General features: G+C 49.0%; 1 protein-coding gene across 2 annotated transcripts in view; it reads left to right on the forward strand.

Moving 5' to 3' along the window:
* TRHR (thyrotropin releasing hormone receptor) overlaps positions 1-11,743 on the forward strand; it is a 28,265-nt gene extending 16,522 nt beyond the window's left edge. For both annotated transcript variants that reach the window (XM_083186701.1, XM_083186700.1), the window contains exon 3: positions 8,587-11,743. In XM_083186701.1, coding sequence (XP_083042827.1) covers positions 8,587-9,012 — 426 coding nt within the window. In that variant the 3' untranslated portion in view covers positions 9,013-11,743. The remainder of the gene's footprint in view (positions 1-8,586) is intronic.
* Positions 11,744-19,260: the final 7,517 nt, after the last annotated feature.

The following is a 19,260-nucleotide window of genomic DNA, read 5'->3' on the forward strand; positions in this document are numbered from 1 at the left end:
CACTGGAAAGAGACACACATGAGGAAGTGGCAGAAGCACATATGGGGAAGGGGCGATACATACAATATCCCGGTAGTGGGGATGTCGGTGGTCAAAAAACCAAACCAAAAAAACAAACATAGCATTCCAATACAGAGAATCCTGAGTGTGAGTTCCGCTAAGAACTTATCCAAGGGCCGAAACTAGGTGCCCCCATCCCGAAAAAAATCCAATGCACGTGGTAAAAATGGGTGTGACCATGTGTCATGAGGAGGCGTGGTCACACAAAGCTAGAGGCTATTACACATAACGCCACACACCGTAATGCCCATTACACATCACGCCACAGACCGTTATGCTCATTACACATGACGTCACACACCATAATGCCCATTACACATCACACCACAGACCGTGATGCCCATTACACATGATGCCACACACTGTGATACCCATTACATATTATGCCACTTACCCACATGCTCATTGCTAGGAGTTTTTTTCTTGATGCTTGTAGGTATGAGGTATTATATGCTCTGCCAAGGGGGTTTCTTGCTCGTTGCCATGGGGGAGTGAGGCTTGCGATGACAGCCACCAGCCTTACAGAATGTAAGTGAAGTGACAGCCGGGCAGAGAGCGGTGGTCTGCGGCTATATGAAATCTCGTGCCGGGTTGCGAGCTGCTCTAAAGACAGCCAGGCAGCCCATCACTCTCTGCCCGGCTGTCACTTCACCTACATTCTGCCCGGTGAGCCGGCCTGCAAACGTGATGGCTTGCTGGTGACTGTCACGGTTCCTGAGGCATCTTCTCCCTCCCCCGCAGTCTTCTCTCGCGCCGTCAGATGTGATGGATCACCCTTCTCGGCAGAAGTTGTGACACTGGCTGCCTCAGCTCAATAACTATGCCCCCCCCCCCCATCCAGCACCCGGGCGCATGACCCCCTAGCAGTGCTTCCGACAGGGGGGTGCTGTGGGTGTTGGAAGGGCCCAGGCAGCTCATTTTGCACAGCGTTAGGTCGACATGGGTTAGGTTGGAAGGTCGACTTGGTTTTTTTACTGTCTTTTGACCCGAATGTCGGCATGGACACAGTTGGAAGTCAACCGGAGCCCCTCGCATCGCGCGCTACGCTCCCCCTGCAGCCTAACCCTAACCAACCCCACAGGCTGCAAGAGGTGGGGGGAATGTTAGTGTTATCTTGCAGAGGTGTGGGTTAGGGTTAGGCTGTAGAGATTAAATTGGTTTAGACTGCAAGAGTGGTGTGTTCCTCATGTGACCCAGCGGCGTAACTATAGCACCGCAGCCCCCGCCACCGCGGGGGGGGCGCTGTGCATGTGGGGGCACCGGGGGCTGCGGTGCTATAGTTAAACCCCCCCTCAATCCCCCGCAGACTTACCTATCGCGCTGGTCCCGGCGGCTCCGTTCTTCTGCTGAGGACCACCACAAAATGGCCGCCCCCATATAGCACACAGTTCTCTGAAACTGTCTGCTGTATGGGGGCGGCCATTTTCTGGTGGTCCTCAGCAGAAGAACGGAGCCGCCGGGACCAGCGCGATAGGTAAGGCTGTGGGGGATAGAGGGGGGGTTTGCATGGGCGGCGGGGCGGCGGGGTAGGGGTGCTTGGCGGGGCGGCGACGGGGGGGGGCGCCCCCCCTAACGGCGGGGGGGCGCCCAAAACGTAGCTATGCCACTGATGTGACCACTGGTACTACTCCACAGATGACCACTGGCACTTCTCCTCAAGTGACTACTGGCACTTCTCCTCTGGTGACTACTGGCACTTCTCCTCGGGTGACCACTGGCACTTTTCCTTGGGTGACCACTGGCACTGTTCCTCAGGTGATCACTGGCACTGTTCCTCAGGTGATGACTGACACTTCTCAAGTGACCACTGGCACTGCTCCTCAGGTGTCCACTGGCACTGCTCCTCAGGTGTCCACTGGCACTGCTCCTCATGTGACCTCTGGCACTGCTCCTCAGGTGACTACTAGAACTGCTCCTCAGATAACTACTGGCACTGCTCCTCGGTTGACCACTTGCACTGCTCCTCAGGTGACCACTGTTACTGCTCCTCAGGTGAACACTGGCACTGCTCCTCAGGTGACTACTAGAATTGCTCCTCAGGTGTCCACTGGCACTGCTCCTCAGGTGACCTCTGGCACTGCTCCTCAGGTGACTACTAGAACTGCTCCTCAGATAACTACTGGCACTGCTCCTCGGTTGACCACTTGCACTGCTCCTCAGGTGACCACTGTTACTGCTCCTCAGGTGACTACTAGAATTGCTCCTCAGGTGAACACTGGCACTGCTCCTCAGGTGACCTCTGGCACCCAGAAGAATCCGCACTCCTTGGGACCAATTAAGACATGTTTTTTCCAACAAGCTATCATGTAGACATCTCAGCAATGTTGACAAACTAAGCATGTTGATATGCTGCATTATGACCATATCAACATTCTTGTGTCAACTCTATGAGTGTCTACCTCAGTGGTGTAACAATTCCACAGCAGTCCAAGTGGTTGCAGGCGAGGGGGAGCCGGCGCTGCAGGGATGCAGGGTCTCTGCAGATTTCATGCGGTCTGAGCTTCCACATGGAATCTGATGAAAATGGCCCTCTATAAATGCCCGTTACCTTGGAGGAGACAGATACTAGGGGCGAAATGTAATAGGGTGTGATTTGTTAGACATGTGCGATTTTTGGTCAAAAACGGCCGAAATCGCACATTTTCCGAAAATCGCACATTTAATAGGTTGAAAATCGCGGTAAAAAATCGCACTTTTTACCGCAAAATCGCACTTTTCTAAGTGCGATTTTTAGTCACATTTCAATTCGCATCCAGATGTTTTCCCATTATAAAGTATACAACTCGCAAATGTAATAGGGTGCGATTTTTGGTCAATGTTACCAAAAATCGCAAAAAAAATAGACCAGGTTCTGACAGGCGATTTTGACAGAACCATGCACAGATCATTGAGATCTGTGCATGGTTCTGTTAATAAAAATGTGTAAAAGTGTTTTTATAAAAAAAAAATGGCGTGGGGTCCCCCCTCCTAAGCATAACCAGCCCCGGGCTCATTGAGCCGGACCTGGTTCCAAAAATACGGGGGAACAAAAAGCATAGGGGTCCCCCGTATTTCTGAAACCAGCCCCGGACTCTTGGACCGGTCCTGGTTCCAAAAATACGGGGGACAAAAAATCTGGGGGTCCCCCGTATTTTGAAACCAGCACCGGGCTCCAACAGCCCGCGGTGTCATGCCACAGCCGGGGGACACTTTTTATACAAGGTCCCCCGGCCAAAACATGAGCACCGTGGCTGGTCAGCCTTGGACGGGGTACCTGGAGGAGTGGGGACCCCCCCAATAAAGGGGTCCCCCCCCCCCAGGCTTCACCCGTCCAGGGCTGAAGCCCGGGGCTGTCACCGGCGTCCGTGGCCAGTGGACGCCGGCCTGATAGGGTTAAATTCATCATACATATCATTACATTGCTTTTTACCGGCGAACTACAAGTGCCAGCAGACCTCCCCCGCATGCTGGGACTTGGAGAACCACAAGTCCCAGCATGCAGGGCATTAATGGGCCCGCTGGGACTTGTAGTCCACCTGTAAAAAGAATGTTTATAAAAAACACACACACAGAGAAGTACAAGTTTATTACACACACACACACCTCAATTTTACACCAGCGTTACTTACCATTCCTGGATCCAGCGCTGGTCTGGCTGCTTTACAGCCGGCTCCCCCCCGAACTGACAGGCAGCGGGGAGAAGCGGCTGTCTCCGTCGCTTCTAACAGCCTCTGTAGCGCTGTCCGAGTGCTACAGAGGCTGAGAGCGTGATTGGCTGAGCTACAGTATGCGTCTCCATGGAGACGCATAGCTCAGTCCTGATTGGCTGAGCTATGCGTCTCCATGGAGACGCATACTGTAGCTCAGCCAATCACGCTCTCAGCCTCTGTAGCACTCGGACAGCGCTACAGAGGCTGTTAGAAGCGACGGAGACAGCCGCTTCTCCCCGCTGCCTGTCAGTTCGGGGGGGAGCCGGCTGTAAAGCAGCCAGACCAGCGCTGGATCCAGGAATGGTAAGTAACGCTGTGTAAAATTGAGGTGTGTGTGTGTGTAATAAACTTGTACTTCTCTGTGTGTGTGTTTTTTATAAACATTCTTTTTACAGGTGGACTACAAGTCCCAGCGGGCCCATTAATGCCCTGCATGCTGGGACTTGTGGTTCTCCAAGTCCCAGCATGCGGGGGAGGTCTGCTGGCACTTGTAGTTCGCCGGTAAAAAGCAATGTAATGATATGTATGATGGATTTAACCCTATCAGGCCGGCGTCCACTGGCCACGGACGCCGGTGACAGCCCCGGGCTTCAGCCCTGGACGGGTGAAGCCTGGGGGGGGGGGGACCCCTTTATTGGGGGGGTCCCCACTCCTCCAGGTACCCCGTCCAAGGCTGACCAGCCACGGTGCTCATGTTTTGGCCGGGGGACCTTGTATAAAAAGTGTCCCCCGGCTGTGGCATGACACCGCGGGCTGTTGGAGCCCGGTGCTGGTTTCAAAATACGGGGGACCCCCAGATTTTTTGTCCCCCGTATTTTTGGAACCAGGACCGGTCCAAGAGTCCGGGGCTGGTTTCAGAAATACGGGGGACCCCTATGCTTTTTGTTCCCCCGTATTTTTGGAACCAGGTCCGGCTCAATGAGCCCGGGGCTGGTTATGCTTAGGAGGGGGGACCCCACGCCGTTTTTTTTTTTACTTTTTTTTTTTTGCACAAAAGCGCATTTATAAAAATGCGCACATTTTCATGACTGAAAATGCGCACATTTTCATGACTAAAAATCGCGGCAAATCGCGGCAAATCGCGGCAAATCGCATTTTTTTGCCGCTAATTCGCATCTCATTACATATGCGAATTCGCGGCAAAAAACGCGATTTTTAAAGGTGCGATTTGGTGCGATTTTTTTTTAGTCTAAAAAATCGCACCCTATTACATTTCGCCCTAGAGGTCCTACTGGACCTCTACTTTCTTTCAGGCAGTGGCAAACGCAGGATTTTCAGAAGGGGGTTTCCAGAGGGGTGGAGCAAAGCACGGAGATGGACACTTAGGTGACCCAGTATATGCCGGGTCAGTTAAAGTATTATAGATAGACCAAATGTATATAAATAATAATAATAAAAAACATACAGTACTTGTGTATTTTGGCGGCGCCCATCGCATCGCATACCATAACGCATACGATGGTATGCGATGCGACGCGATATCGTTCGATAGTGTAATTTTCAAATTGTATGCCATTGTACATGGCATACAATGCCATACAATGCGATGCGATACGATTTAACATTGTATAAGCACCCTAATGGGTGCTTATACAATGTTAAGCACCCTAATGGGTGCTTACAATGTTAAATGCACCCCCACGCCACCCCCCCACTATAAACGTAAACCCGAAGCGTGGCGAGCACAGCGAGCCCGCGAGGGGCGGTGGTACGCGTCCTACGACCTTTTCATACCCCCACTATCCACGTCGGCGTGGAGTTGAGAATAGAATAGTGTGGCGAGTGCAGCGAGCCACCGAGCCGAAGTGTGGCGAGTGCAGCGAGCCCCGCGAGGGGACGCGGATACCTGTGAAGCCCGCGAAGGGACACGTTTACCTGTGAAGGTATCCGCGGCCCCTTGCGGGGCTCGCTGCGCTCGCCACGCTTCGGGCTCGGTGGCTCGCTGCGCTCGCCACACTATTCTATCAACTCCACGCCGACGTGGATAGTGGGGGTATGAAAAGGTCGTAGGACGCTTACCACCGCCCCTCGCGGGCTCGCTGTGTCGCCATGCTTCGGGTTCGCGTTTATAGTGAGGGGGTGGCGTGGGGGTGCATTTAACATTGTAAGCACCCATTAGGGTGCTCAAAAGCACCCTTTAGGGTGCTTATACGACTTTTCATCGTATAGGGGGTCAAAATCGCATCGCATCGCATGCCATCGGGTACATGGCATGCGATGCGATACGTTCATCGTACGATGTACATCGGGGGCGCCGCTATAATACACAAGTACCATACATACATATACATACATACGGGGCGTCAACAGCAGTGTGTGACCCCTGGGCATAGCAATGTATTGGGGGCCCCTACCGATCCTCCAGCGGTAGGGGTGGGGGAAGCTTTGATGTCCTGCGGGTGGTAGGGAGTATTATATCAACCGCTCAGCATGTAGGGCCTGGATCAGTAATTTCCACTCATTACCCCTTTACTGCACAGATGGTGGGAGATGGGGTGGGAGAAGGGGGCATTGGGCGGAATGAAGGGGCCCTGAAACATAACTTCCAGGGTGGTAGAGGATGTTTAATATGCAGAGAGGGGTGTATAGTGGAGTGGGCTCATTATTCATAATTTTCTGGTGGGAGGACAGCTTGCTTGACTGCAGATATCTCCAGTTCCCGGAAATAGATTTCTTAGATTTTAATGGAATTCAAAACTACAGAATCCCACCTACCAAATGGTACTGGGGACTAGGGGATCAGAGTTCAGGAGGCAGAGCAATCTGCCAACGAGAATATAATACTACATACCAGGTGTGTGGAGCTGGAGCAGTAACCAGCAGCTGGAAGGCTGATATCTCTGGTTCTGGGAAAAGTAGAGACAAGCTTCTAGTGTCTCTCAAAGGGGGAGAGTCCCAGCTTTTGGAATATACCCTCAGAAAAACTCTAAGTCAGACAGAACCTGAAATATCTGACTGGGAATAACAATTAACAGGCTTGGATGGGGACCACTGCTTTGAAGTCAGATATCTCCGGTTTCCAAGGCCCGATTTTTACAATTCTTATACCCATGGAAAGAGGGGACCCTCAGCTTTCATCTGAGGGCCATTAGACTCCTGGGGGGTTTCTGGGTACTCAGAAACCCCCCCTGCGTGCGCTACTGTTAGGGGTCGCAGTGTGTACAGGGCTACCCGGAGGTGCCAGGTTTCTGAATCGCTCGCGCCGTGAGCACTAACTCTCTTCGACAGAAAAATGAAATCCTAAGTTTATTAATACATTTTGGAGGAGAACTTAAGGTCATCTGTCCGGTGATGCAACAGGACAGCGACCCAAAGCACAGAAACAATAGAATGGCTTCAACAGAACAAAATACACCTTCTGGAGTCATGACTTCAACACGATTGAGATGCTGTGGCATGACCTCAAGAGATGAGTATACTGGCTATACTGTGACTGGCAGTGTCCTCCCATTGGAAGTGCTACCTGCCATTCACCCGCAGGTCAGACAGTCCCATTGGGAGGTGTTTCTCCAACCACCCCCCTGCGGGACTGCCAGACTGAGCTGCAATTAGACCAAAGCTGGATTTCTGTAGGTCGCCACCCCTTGCCTGTTTGTCAGCCCTAGCTGGCTTCTAGGGGCTGCAGCTTATGCAGTCAGTACAAGCTATTATTTTCCCCTTGCACAGACCATGAAGCAGAGACGAGCAGGGTTTCCGACCGCCGAGTCCCTCTCAGCCAGCGCTCGCCAGCAGGGACATTCTGCCGAGGGCTGAGGCTAAATGAGAGGGGCTCCATCTGTAAATCTGCCTCTCAGTTGTTCCCTAATTGCATTCCATTAAAGCGAAGCCATAATGAGGTGCGTGTTTGTACATTAGCATATACAGGTGCGATTGTTGGCTGCTTACATCACATGTTAATGATGGATTCATTAATACACTCTAAATCCAAGACTAAAATGTACAGAACTCTTAATTGGGTTTAGAAATAGACACAGTGAATAAATAATTGCACATACTGTATTAATTGTACAATTATTTATAAACTAATTGAAGTGAACCATTTCTTTGTTGGTTTCAGGCTGACAATTTAAGAATTTGTCTATAAATAGAATGTCTTTCATTGCAGTAGAATAATGAGATTTGGGGGAAGCATCACTAAAAATCTGTACACTGTTATATTGTTCACACTTCTTACACAATGACTATGACATCTGTTTTTTACTTCTTTATGGTACCAGAAGGGTACCACAGCAATCCAGGGGAAACCGCAAATGGGCCCCTCTACATGAGCCCCTCCCCCACGCCTCTAGTGATTATGGGCCAGATTCTCTAAGCTTCAAAAGTGATAAGATGGAGAGTGATAAACAGCCAGCCAATCAGCTTCTGCCTGACATTTTTCAAACACAGTCTGTGACATGGAAGGTAGGAGCTGATTGGCTGGCTGTTTATCACTCTCCATTTTATCACTTTTGAAGCTTAGAGAATCTGGCCCTGAGGGCCAGATGACCAGCCAATCAGCTCTGTGATTTTTCAAACCTACCCTGTAACAGGCAGGTAGTAGCTAATTGGCTGGCTGTTTATCACTGTCCATTTGATCACTTTTTGAAGCTTAACACATCTGGTCCCTAGGGTCTAAATCACGTTGTTTTGGAACGGGGCAAATTTGGTCCGATGTTTGGGGGTCTGCACAAGCTGCTCATGCGCATAACTATGCGCATATGCAGTCGCCAAGAATCGGTCCCCCGTGGGGGACTGATTCAATCAGAATAACCCCCTTTATGTCTTGCAGAGGCTTCATACATCTCCCGTCATATATTACATATCATCGATTACTAAGTGTCTCCCTTTATCTCTGCAGGTTACGAAGATGTTGGCTGTTGTCGTCATCCTCTTTGCGTTTCTCTGGATGCCCTACAGGACTTTGGTCGTCGTGAATTCTTTCCTGACCAACCCCTACCTGGAAAATTGGTTTGTGTTATTCTGCAGAATCTGTATTTACCTAAACAGCGCCATCAATCCCGTGATTTACAATCTCATGTCTCAGAAATTCAGAGCCGCTTTCAGGAAACTCTGCAAGTGCAACAAGAAGCGACCGGAGAAGCCTGCGAATTACGGCGTCGTCCTTAATTATAGCGTCATCAAGGAGTCATCTAACGGAGGAAGCCCGGATCATTTCAGCACCGAGCTGGATGACATCACTGTCACAGACACCTACTTGTCTGGCACCAAAATGTCCTTTGATGACACGTGTCTACCTGCTGATGTCACCTATGACAGAACGTAGAGGATTGCTGTATACAGAAAGCATGTATATAAATATAAGTAAATAATGCATATGAAGAAGTGTTATCTAATATGGTGACACAATATCAAACGGGAAAATCAGTCTATACTGTAGTTAAATTCGACTTTATAATTGGGGGCTGCCATATTGAGCTTACTTTTGATGGGAAGTGATTTGTTTTACATAAAGATTGCTAAGTTTATAGGGTTCTTTAACCACTATAATTGTGGAGGGTTCTTTAAACATATTTAAATGTAAAGTAAATATTGCGTTATATATTCAAATAATGGTTTTGTGTACAGTACAGTACCCTTGTAAAAGATCATTATTGTGGTCATTTTTGTGTAATATTTAAGTGTAAAGTTGCGCACACACTAGACGATAATCGCTAATGCTGTGCAAGGTAATTATATCATGAACGATATTATCACACATATCATCTGGTGTGTACGTGTAGGGATCACTATATTGATAATGATGTCCTCCATCGCCCTGCGTGTACAGACAGCGGAGGGTATCATTGCTTATTGCTGCCGGCATTGTGTATGCCCTTGCCGATGCAGACACCACCGCCGGGTCCCGTCTCTTTAGACGGGTGTGGATCATTAGGTCTACAGCAACTAGGTCGACAAGCATTGGGTCAACACCACTAGGTCAACAGGCAGCGAGGTCGACATGGGTCTAGGTCGACATGGGTCAAGGTCAACATGGGTTTAGGTCGACATGGGTGTAGGTCGACACAATCATTAGGTCAACATGGGCAAGGTCGACAGTCAAAAGGTCGATACGGGGTTTTTCACATTTTTTTTGACCCGAATGTCAACACTGTCGACATGGACACAGTTTGAAGTTCACCGCATCCCCTATCTTCAGGCACGGTGCTTCGCTCGGCACACTATTTTATTCTACCACCACACCGTAGTGACTGTCGACCTTGCCCATGTCGACCTAATGCTTGTGTCAACCTAATGACCTGTCGACCTACACCCATGTCGACCTTGAGCCATGTCGACATAAACCCATATCGACCTTGTTGCCCGTCGACCCAATGCTTGTCGACCTAGTTGCTGTAGACCTAATGACCGTATGCCCTTAAGACATTGCTGGGTACAAACACAATGTAGTGCGTGCCCAGCTTCAGATACACAAAAATATTTATCAGGCAATATTTGCGGCCAAATCCCACAAAAACGGGTGTTAACCGCAAATATTGAGTATCACCCCACTGTACCAAAGGGAGACCGCAGCAGTAATCTCCGATCCCACCCTGCACCACCCGCCGGCCTTCTTACCTATAGGTTTCTATGGGGATGCAAAGCTGCCTAATGTATCAACATCGTCAGCCCGGCTTCGCATCCCTGGGCTATCGCCCATAGTAGCCCCGGCTTCCGGCTGAGCTTATCGCTGGGACGGGCTCTTTTTGGAGCCTTGTCCCTGCGCATGACAGGTGATAAATTTAGGTGATTTATCGCATTTTATAATGAGATCCTTGGCAGTAAGTGGTAAGTGTCCGCCCAGATCGCGTTGTAAATGCGATCGATGATAAATGAGCCTTAGTCTTATTTTCCATTAATGACCCAAATGTTGCCTGGATACACCTTCTAGTAGAGTGTATCTAACATCTACCATTACCTGAACAAGCACAAGTACAGCCGTGTTGATTGGTAAGTCAGGCATGGATGTAGAGAAATGTCATAGGATTTCAGTTGTACAACGTGAACGCTATACCGCACGCCGCATGGTAAGTGGAACGCTGGAACAAACAAAGGAATCCAGCTCCTAGGAGATGGAGGGATATAAAGTGGACAGAGATAAACAACTAATCAGCTCCTAACTGTCATTTTCAAACACTGTCTGCACCAATACAGTTAGGAGTTGGTTGGATGCTACTTTATCCCTCACCGCTTTATCACTATGAAAATAATGGGTACTTATGTATTATCTGGGCTCCCATGTTAAATGAACCCCATTTTTTCATACCCCTACTATCCAACTACGCATGGAGTTGATTTTATATAGTGTGGCGAGCGCAGCGAGCCACCGTGCCCGAAGCGTGGCGAGCGGACGCGGTCTCATAAGAAAAACGGGAGCCCAGATATTACATAAGTACCAAATAATGAAACCTTATATCTGTATATGTATCAGGTGCCTCTCAGGGTTATGATTACAGTGCAATGCAAAACCAAATCACAGGTTCCGTGCACATCTCTAGCAGGGATGGCCATCGGCCATCAATGTTTAGAAAACCTCGATGGTTTATGGGCGATGTCAAATAGTTTTGACATCGATGGGAGAGAACTGGATGGTTTCCCACCATCGATGTCAAGCATAAACGAATATTGGTACTTGTTTCCTAGCACGACGCCCGATTTTACTACGTACGCAAACGTAGTCAAATCGCATCGCATCGCGTGCCATTATTGTATGGCATACGATGTGATGAGATGCAATTTCACCTGTTATATTGGCATTTAATGTACTATACAGTTAAATGACATATAATGTCATTTATTTCCGCACCCCCCCCCCCCCAATATCCACGTCGTCCCGAAGCGTGGCGAGCGCAGCGAGCCCCGCGAGGGGCGGCGGAACGCGTCCGGCCATTCTTTTCATACCCCCACTATCCATGTCGGCGTGGAGTTTATTTTATAAAGCGTGGCGAGCCCCGTGAGAGGAAGCGTATTATGTTACATGTATTACGCTTCCCCTCGCCACGCTTCGGGAACGGTGGCTCGCTGCGCTCGCCACACTATATAAAGTCAACTCCACGCCAACGTGTATAGTGGGGGTATAAAAAGGTCGGCCGGTTGCGTTCCGCCTCCCCGTGCGGGGCTCGCTGCGCTCGCCACGCTTCTGGATGATGTGAATAGTGGGGGGGGGGGCTAAATAAATGGCATTAGATGTCATTTAATTGTATAGTACATTAAATGCCATTATTATATGTAATATCGGATCCGATATCTGATCGCATCGCATGCCATACAATAATGTCATGCGATTTTTTATCGGACCCGATTTTTGTAATGTATTCACTGACAGAGAGCAGTGAATACATTACATAGGAAAATCGCATCGCATGCCATACAATAATGGCATGCGATGCAATTTCACTACCCTGAATAGCCCACTACGCAAATGCCGTAGTGGGTGCTGTGCTAGGAAACAAGTACCGAATATTTTAATTTAGCTTTTTCCTGGGAACAATTAAGTGGTATGCTGGGAAATCTTCTTGCCGCCCCGGAAGATTTCCGCGGTACGTCAGTGCCAGCTCTGGTTGCAGGGCGCCCAGAAATCAGTATAAACCCGTGCAATGTTAAGTCTGCCCCAACCAACTTCTATTGGCCTGGGGGTGGGCTTTACTCCGCACCCCACCCCCACCCCACCCCCCCCCCCTGAACTCGCTGCAATTTAAAAACTCACCCTCAGAGGTGTTTTTTTTGTATTCCACAATTGAACGGGTTAAAGCGGCAACCGTACCTTGTAAATGATTGCCGCTTTAAAAAAAAACAACATCCAAAGTCTGCAAAATGTACCATATGTATGTTATTTCTCTGTGGGTAAATAAATATATATATTTGTATATACATGTCACACAGAATAAAACTTGGGCTTATGGTCGTGTGATAAATTGGACTGCATCATGTATTTGTTCGGTATTTTAGTAAATATATATTTTTATCATCATCGGTAATTGATATTCCTATACTGCATATTATGTGCCTGTTATTGCAGTGATATTATCGGCCTGTATCTAGTGGAAGCTGCTTTGTTGTTTGTTTAGTGATGTATAAAAGCACCGGGAATGTTTGTGGGTTTCCGCAATGTTACCTCATGACTTATCAGGGGGGGAATTCTGTAATGGGTTTTGTTATAAGTTATGCTCTGTTGTACAATATCTCCAGAATGGCCACAGGACATGTGTCTAAAATGCTTTCAGAGTTTCGTACTTGGACCAATAAATTGCTCAGTTCCGTCGTCTGTCTCCCAGAATCTCATCATTAATGCTTTGTGCTCGATCAATCACACTTGCTCCTCTCAGACACCCTCCGCACATTATCTACTGTACAGAGCCAGAGCGACACAGGATAAAGTGTTTGCCTAATGTCTGCGGGCAGAAATGGGTCCAGAACAAAGACTCGTCCTCACACGGCATCGGCCAAGATGATGGAGTGCACAGGTGCTTGTTGCCTGGCAATGATGGGCATATAATGGGATCATAGAAATTGAGGGTGTGGGCACCATTCTTCTGAAGCCAATCAATGCATCCGTGGATGCTGTTACACTATCCCTGGCAGCATAGCCAGATTAAGCAAATGAAGCAGGGCATACTGTACCCTGGTCCCCCCTTTGTCAGCCCCCCCTTCCCTCCCGCCCAGAGCACACTGGCATCAATAGCTCTCCCTCTTATGCAGCAGCAGAACCAGGTGTAAGTGTTAAAAAATGTATTATATGCGTAAGAAGCAGAAGCTTTGTGTTAAGAGTGTAAAGACCCCCCATATACTAGTCCTAAGGACAAATCGGACCACATTCCACTTGAACTCCCCCAGCAGCTCCCTGGGAGGCTCACTTACGATTTGGCACTTGATGTGCTATTTTTCCATGTGATAAATCACGTGTAAAACTCCCGGGGAGCGGAGCGGGAAGCGGCAGCAGAATAAAAAAAAAAACATGTCAAAAGACTGGCCGGCCGTTGATTGGCTGAGAGCACTCTCAGCCAATCAGCGGCCTCCCATCTGGGTGGCTGCTGATTGGCTGAGAGAATTCTCTCAGCCAATCAGCGGCCAGACACTCTTTTGAAAGTATTTATTTAAATTCTGCTGCCGCTTCCCACCCCGGCACCTGCCGATCACCACTTCCTGTTACCTGCCGATGACCGTCCTGCTGCCCACTGACACCCGCGATGTACTGCTAATGGGTCTAGTCTGATAGATTTTATGTGCAGGCGGTTCAGTCTCCAGGGTCCGACCCGATGTGCACAGGACTGCGCATCGGGTCGGTTGGGATGTCAAACACATCCGTTTTGGGCCCATTTCTCGGCCAGATCCGTTGGGAATCGGGTCAATTCGGACCAAATTGTACTAGTGTATGGGCACCTTTACATAGGTGAAAAGTAATAATTAAATATTAAAAAGTAATTGGTAACAAATTATATATAAAAGGCTAACAACTCCTCACCTCTATGGGGGTGACGTACCACCAGTGACCACAAGAGGCTAGTCGATGGACTAAGATGTCATATCAGAAAGTGAAAGCAATTTTTGCAGGACACTGATCTGTTTCAAACTTGCTGGATATGTAAAGAGGGAGCTGTAAAGACAGAGATTGGTGGTAGGACCAGCCAGGGACTGGGGGTGGGGTGGAGAGTTAGTGGGCTAAAAACTGTCACAGCTCAAAGTGGAAGTAAAAACGTTCACAGGTGAAAGTGAAAGCACATTGCAGCAGCCTTCATTTTGACGGGCTTTTAACTAGTGACTAGTGTCACATGACGATGGAGGGTGCTGCTTCCATGCGTCCCACAAAGGGTACATTTGAGCACCTACTGAATAAGCCCTTAGCAATTGTGTCGCTGCATTTAAAAAAAGCCTATCCACAAAAATGTCAGTCATTCCCCTGTCACATCTGAACTATGAATATATGATATGTTTCTAGGATGCGTCTCACTCTCTCTGGATTGTGCAGTACAACAGAAGACAGATGACATCAGAATCTATTGTGTAGACAGCGCTAGGAGTCAATAAATCTCATTCCAACATGAAAGTCACTGTGACAAGCTAAGAGCCTCCGATCAATAACTGGTAATAGCTTCATATTAACAACCAACATCATAACCCAGCACTAAAAGCAGATTACAATAAGGCAGTGCTCTAATGATAAACCGTGAAGACGTGTTATATTGTGTTACCGTGACTGTTCTCTTCCCATCACATACGTGTTCTATAAACAGTTGTAGAGTAAAGAGTTACAGTATCTTATTAGGAGAAAACCAGTTATTTTATAGTTTGGGTCGGTCTGATTCAGACCTGTCCGCTAGGCAGCCTAGAGAACAGGTCAGCGCCGCCGCGCCAAACTCCAGGGGGTTGTACATGCGCATATTCGCGGATGCGCAAACCCCTCACCATCGGGGAAGGGGCCAAATCGCCCCCTTTATGTGGTGATAAGTGCTCACATGGAATGTGCAATCGCTGTACAGTGAAGAAATTACAGCTTAAGGTAGTTACAGGGATACAGATGGGTACCGTACTGTGGTCCTTATTCAATAAGGGAGGCAGAAGCATGAAAATCAATTTAGACACTGTCGACCTATCATCCAGATACTGAGTATACATCACAGGATCCAAGTGGGCTAAAGGACAATTCATGCCCAGGGGGAGGAGCAAGGCTGACAGCTCACAATCCAGGGGGAGGAGCAGGGCCGGTGGCTTACACCCAAGAGGAGGAACAAGGCCGGTGGCTCACATCCAGTTGGAGGAGCAAAGCCAGTGGCTCACACCGAGGGGGAGGAGCAAAGCTAGTGACTCACACCCAGGGGAGAAGCAAGGCCGGTAGTCTCGCAGTGTCAATATGCACGCCACCACTACTTGTCTAAAGTAACCAGATGTCGAGTGAAGCAGAGCGGTGCCCGAAGCGTGGCAAGCGAATGTCTGTCTGGGCTGCCTTCTTCGGACCTTGCTCCTCCCCCTGATCTGCCCTTTCACGTGAGAGGTCCTTTCTTCCACTAGGATATAGACCTAACTATCAAGGGACCCTCTCGGACACCAGATGTATCAAGCTTCAAAAAGTGATAAAATGGAGAGTGATAAATAAGCAGCCAATCAGCTCCTACCTGTCATGCTAAAGGCTAGGTTTGAAAATGACAGGTAGGAGCTGATTGGCTGGTTGTTTATCACTCTCACCAGACCGGCCATCAAACTCTGCATTCCGGAGCTTGCAGTGTCCGGTCTGGCGGGGGCCTGTCCAGAGTCTTCCTGTTGGGGGGTGTTCTGTCTGGGGTAGGGGGGGGGCTGCCTGTGACAGCTGTCACCAGGGGGAGGAGGAGGCAGACATTAAAGCCTCCCTGTATGGCCCGGAATGCAGAGTTTGATGTCTGGCCCGGCATTCCGGGGTCTTGTCTGGGTCCAGTTTTTACCCATACCCGAAATAATCTCTCCAGAGTTTCCCTGCAAACATTGGCTGCGGTTTACCGAAACCACCCCCGATTCAGCACCTGTCTGGTCTTGAGATCTCTGAATGGGCTCTGCAGTAACTCAGCAATCCATTCACAGGAATCAGGGACAGGTGACGAGATAAGTGGGATAATGAAACAGAATGGAGAGCTGTGACCCAGAGTACACAAGACCCATCTACTCGCTCCATTATGCCATCAGCAGAACGCTACGTGCTCATTGTATGTACAGTGTCTCAGGGACAGCACATGTATGTACAGCGTCTCAGGGACAGCACATGTATGTACAGCGTCTCAGGGACAGCACATGTATGTACAGCGTCTCAGGGACAGCACATGTATGTACAGCGTCTCAGGGACAGCACATGTATGTACAGCGTCTTAGGGACAGCACATGTATGTACAGCGTCTCAGGGACAGCACATGTATGTACAGCGTCTCAGGGACAGCTATGACAGCACCGCTGCAGTGTTCACAGATAATAGTCATAACCGCTTCACGCTTCATCCTTTCAGTACCGGGGGTTGGAGTTCATGTGCTCCGTCGTGCAGCTAAAGTGTTCTTCCGTAATTAGCGGAAAGCCGGATTGGCTGGGAATGGTGTTTTTTCTATCAAGTTCTCTATTTCAGTTGCTTGCAGCTTTGTTACATCATACTGTGACTAAGGGCTTAATTCAGCAGCAGTTTTGGAGGGGTCCAGGAGCAACTCCCAAGATTCATGACCCTTCCAGCCATTCTGGGAGAGAAGACAATTATCAGAATCAGAATCAGCTTTATTGGCCAGGCATACTTGCGTATACTAGGAATTTGTTTTTGGTTTGCTGTGCAGCTGCAGGGGCGGATTGGGGGACGCTACAGCCCGGGGGGGGGGGGTGCTGCAGGTGCTGATACTACAGCCCGGGGGGGGCAGCGGGGATTGCTGTCGCTACAGCCCGAGGGGAGGGGGTTTGCAGACATTACTTACCACCGCCCCGCTTCCATCGACATCCAGCGGCCGCAGCTGCTCACACAGTGCAGCATAGCCCAAAACAAATATGGCCGCCGCATATGTGCATATAATATATGCATATATGCGGCGGCCATATTTGTTTTGGGCAATGCTGCCATTTGTGACCAGGCTTGGCTGCGGCCGCTTGGAACCAAGGTAGGCAGCCCAGCCAGTGTGAAATCTGGTCCGGCCCACCGGTAAATGGCCCGGTTTCCCGGTGGGCCAATCCGCCTCTGGCCAAGTGGGTAACAAGTAAACAGCATACAGTACAAACAATAAACAATATAAACAAATGGGTCAACAAGGACATTCCATTTCAAACCCATTAGTTGAGCTGTCATCTCACTACCCCTGGATGATGCGACTACATTTGGGATGTGAGGGGGTAGTGGAATATTTCTAATGGGTGCAGTGGGTGCGGTGCATACCTGAGTCCCAGGGGAGCCATGCTGTACCTCTTATTTTTCATATGTACCCTCCGCAGGTGAAGGCAGCAGAATAGCCAGAAAAATGGCCGCTGCGCTATTTTTCCTGAGATCTGAGCATTTGCAGTTGAGACTAAGCACTCTAGTGCTCAGATTCTATTGCGCTGTACATGGGCCTCCTCCTCTCTTACAGCGCCCCTGGGGAGATGGTTACAACCTCGTACCTCATTTCTGTAATGGACGTTTGGGTTACAAAAATTCTTCGACATGATTCAATAGAAGGAAAAAAATCAATAAACAAAGTAAATATTCAGTTTCCTAAGTTCTATTGAGAAATAGAATGCCAGGTGTATGAATAGCAATACAGTAAATCCTAATAGACAGATGGTGCCGGCCTTGTTCTTGCAGGGGCTGGGGAAACTATCACCAGCTTCCGCCAGCCGACAGCTCCCGCCCGTGCATACGAGACGCTCGGGCACCCCGTAGCGAAGGAGTTCCCCACCGCCATTAACCGCCTCCCCCGCCAACAGAGCCGGTCCCCTCAGTCACCCCCACCCCCTGTACATGTATAGCAATTTTATGTAAGGCAATAGTTAGAAACTTGTCATGCACTTCAGAAATGTAAAATACAATGCGGTAGATGTACTAAAAACAGCTACTGAAAATCCCATGACAAAATGGAGGACTGTTAGTGTAGCATACCCACAACGAAGGTTTTCTGTCTTTAAAAAGTAATTTTACTTAGCTTTTCTCCTGCAAATCCTTGCATCTTTTCAAAAAACTCCATGGAGTGTAGAGAAATATGACTACCAGACACAAAGACAGTCAGTCATGTGATTGCAAAAGGGGAGAGGATGTCACAGTACAGATAGTGACATCATGGGTGAGATTTAATAGGGGCTGATTTTTGGGCACTTTCCAAAATCTAACTTTTTAAAAATCAATTTTTTTCTGTGAATTAGCATATTTAATGAGATGCAAATTCACGTCAAAAAAAGTGCAATATAGTGCGATATGGTGCGATTTTTAGTCATGAAAATGTGCGCATTTTCGGGAATGTGCGATTTTGTGCTCCCCGACCAGGACTTAGCCCTGCCCATCAGCCAACCATGGTCCGGCATCGGGATTTCCCAGACCATGATTGGCTGGTGGGCGGGGCTACATCCCGGTCTGGGGGCGGAGCCTGGCTGCAGCAGTGCAGGGGTCCCGGAGAAGCACCTGAAGACATCTGTGAGTAGGTTTTTCTTCCACAGGTACCCCACTGGATTCTACTGGAGAAGAGGACCGAGCTTCAATCAAGTCACGTGAGTTGGAATGTACGTGTGTGTAGTTTTTTAACTATTTGTACTACTGTGGTACTACAAGTCCCAGCGGGTCCTTTATTGCTCCGCATGCTGGGACTTGTGGTTCTCCAAGTACCTGCATGCGATGCAGGCTTGCTGGGACTCATAGTTCCACAGCAATACACAATAGGTTTAATCTTCTTTTTACGCATTTATCAGCTCGATGCCCACCGCCCAGGGGCATCGAGGACAGCCCCGGGCTTCAGCATGGGCAGATAAGTTCTGGAGGGGGATGCCTCTTCTTTGGCGGGGTCCCCACTTCCCCAGGACCCCTGCCCATGCTGACCGGTCAGAGGGTGAATGCTTTGTCCAGGGGGACTTGTATAAAAAG

This window comes from Crinia signifera, chromosome 5 (assembly GCF_055691185.1).
Source record: "Crinia signifera chromosome 5, ASM5569118v1, whole genome shotgun sequence".
Classification (NCBI taxonomy): Eukaryota; Metazoa; Chordata; class Amphibia; order Anura; family Myobatrachidae; genus Crinia; species Crinia signifera.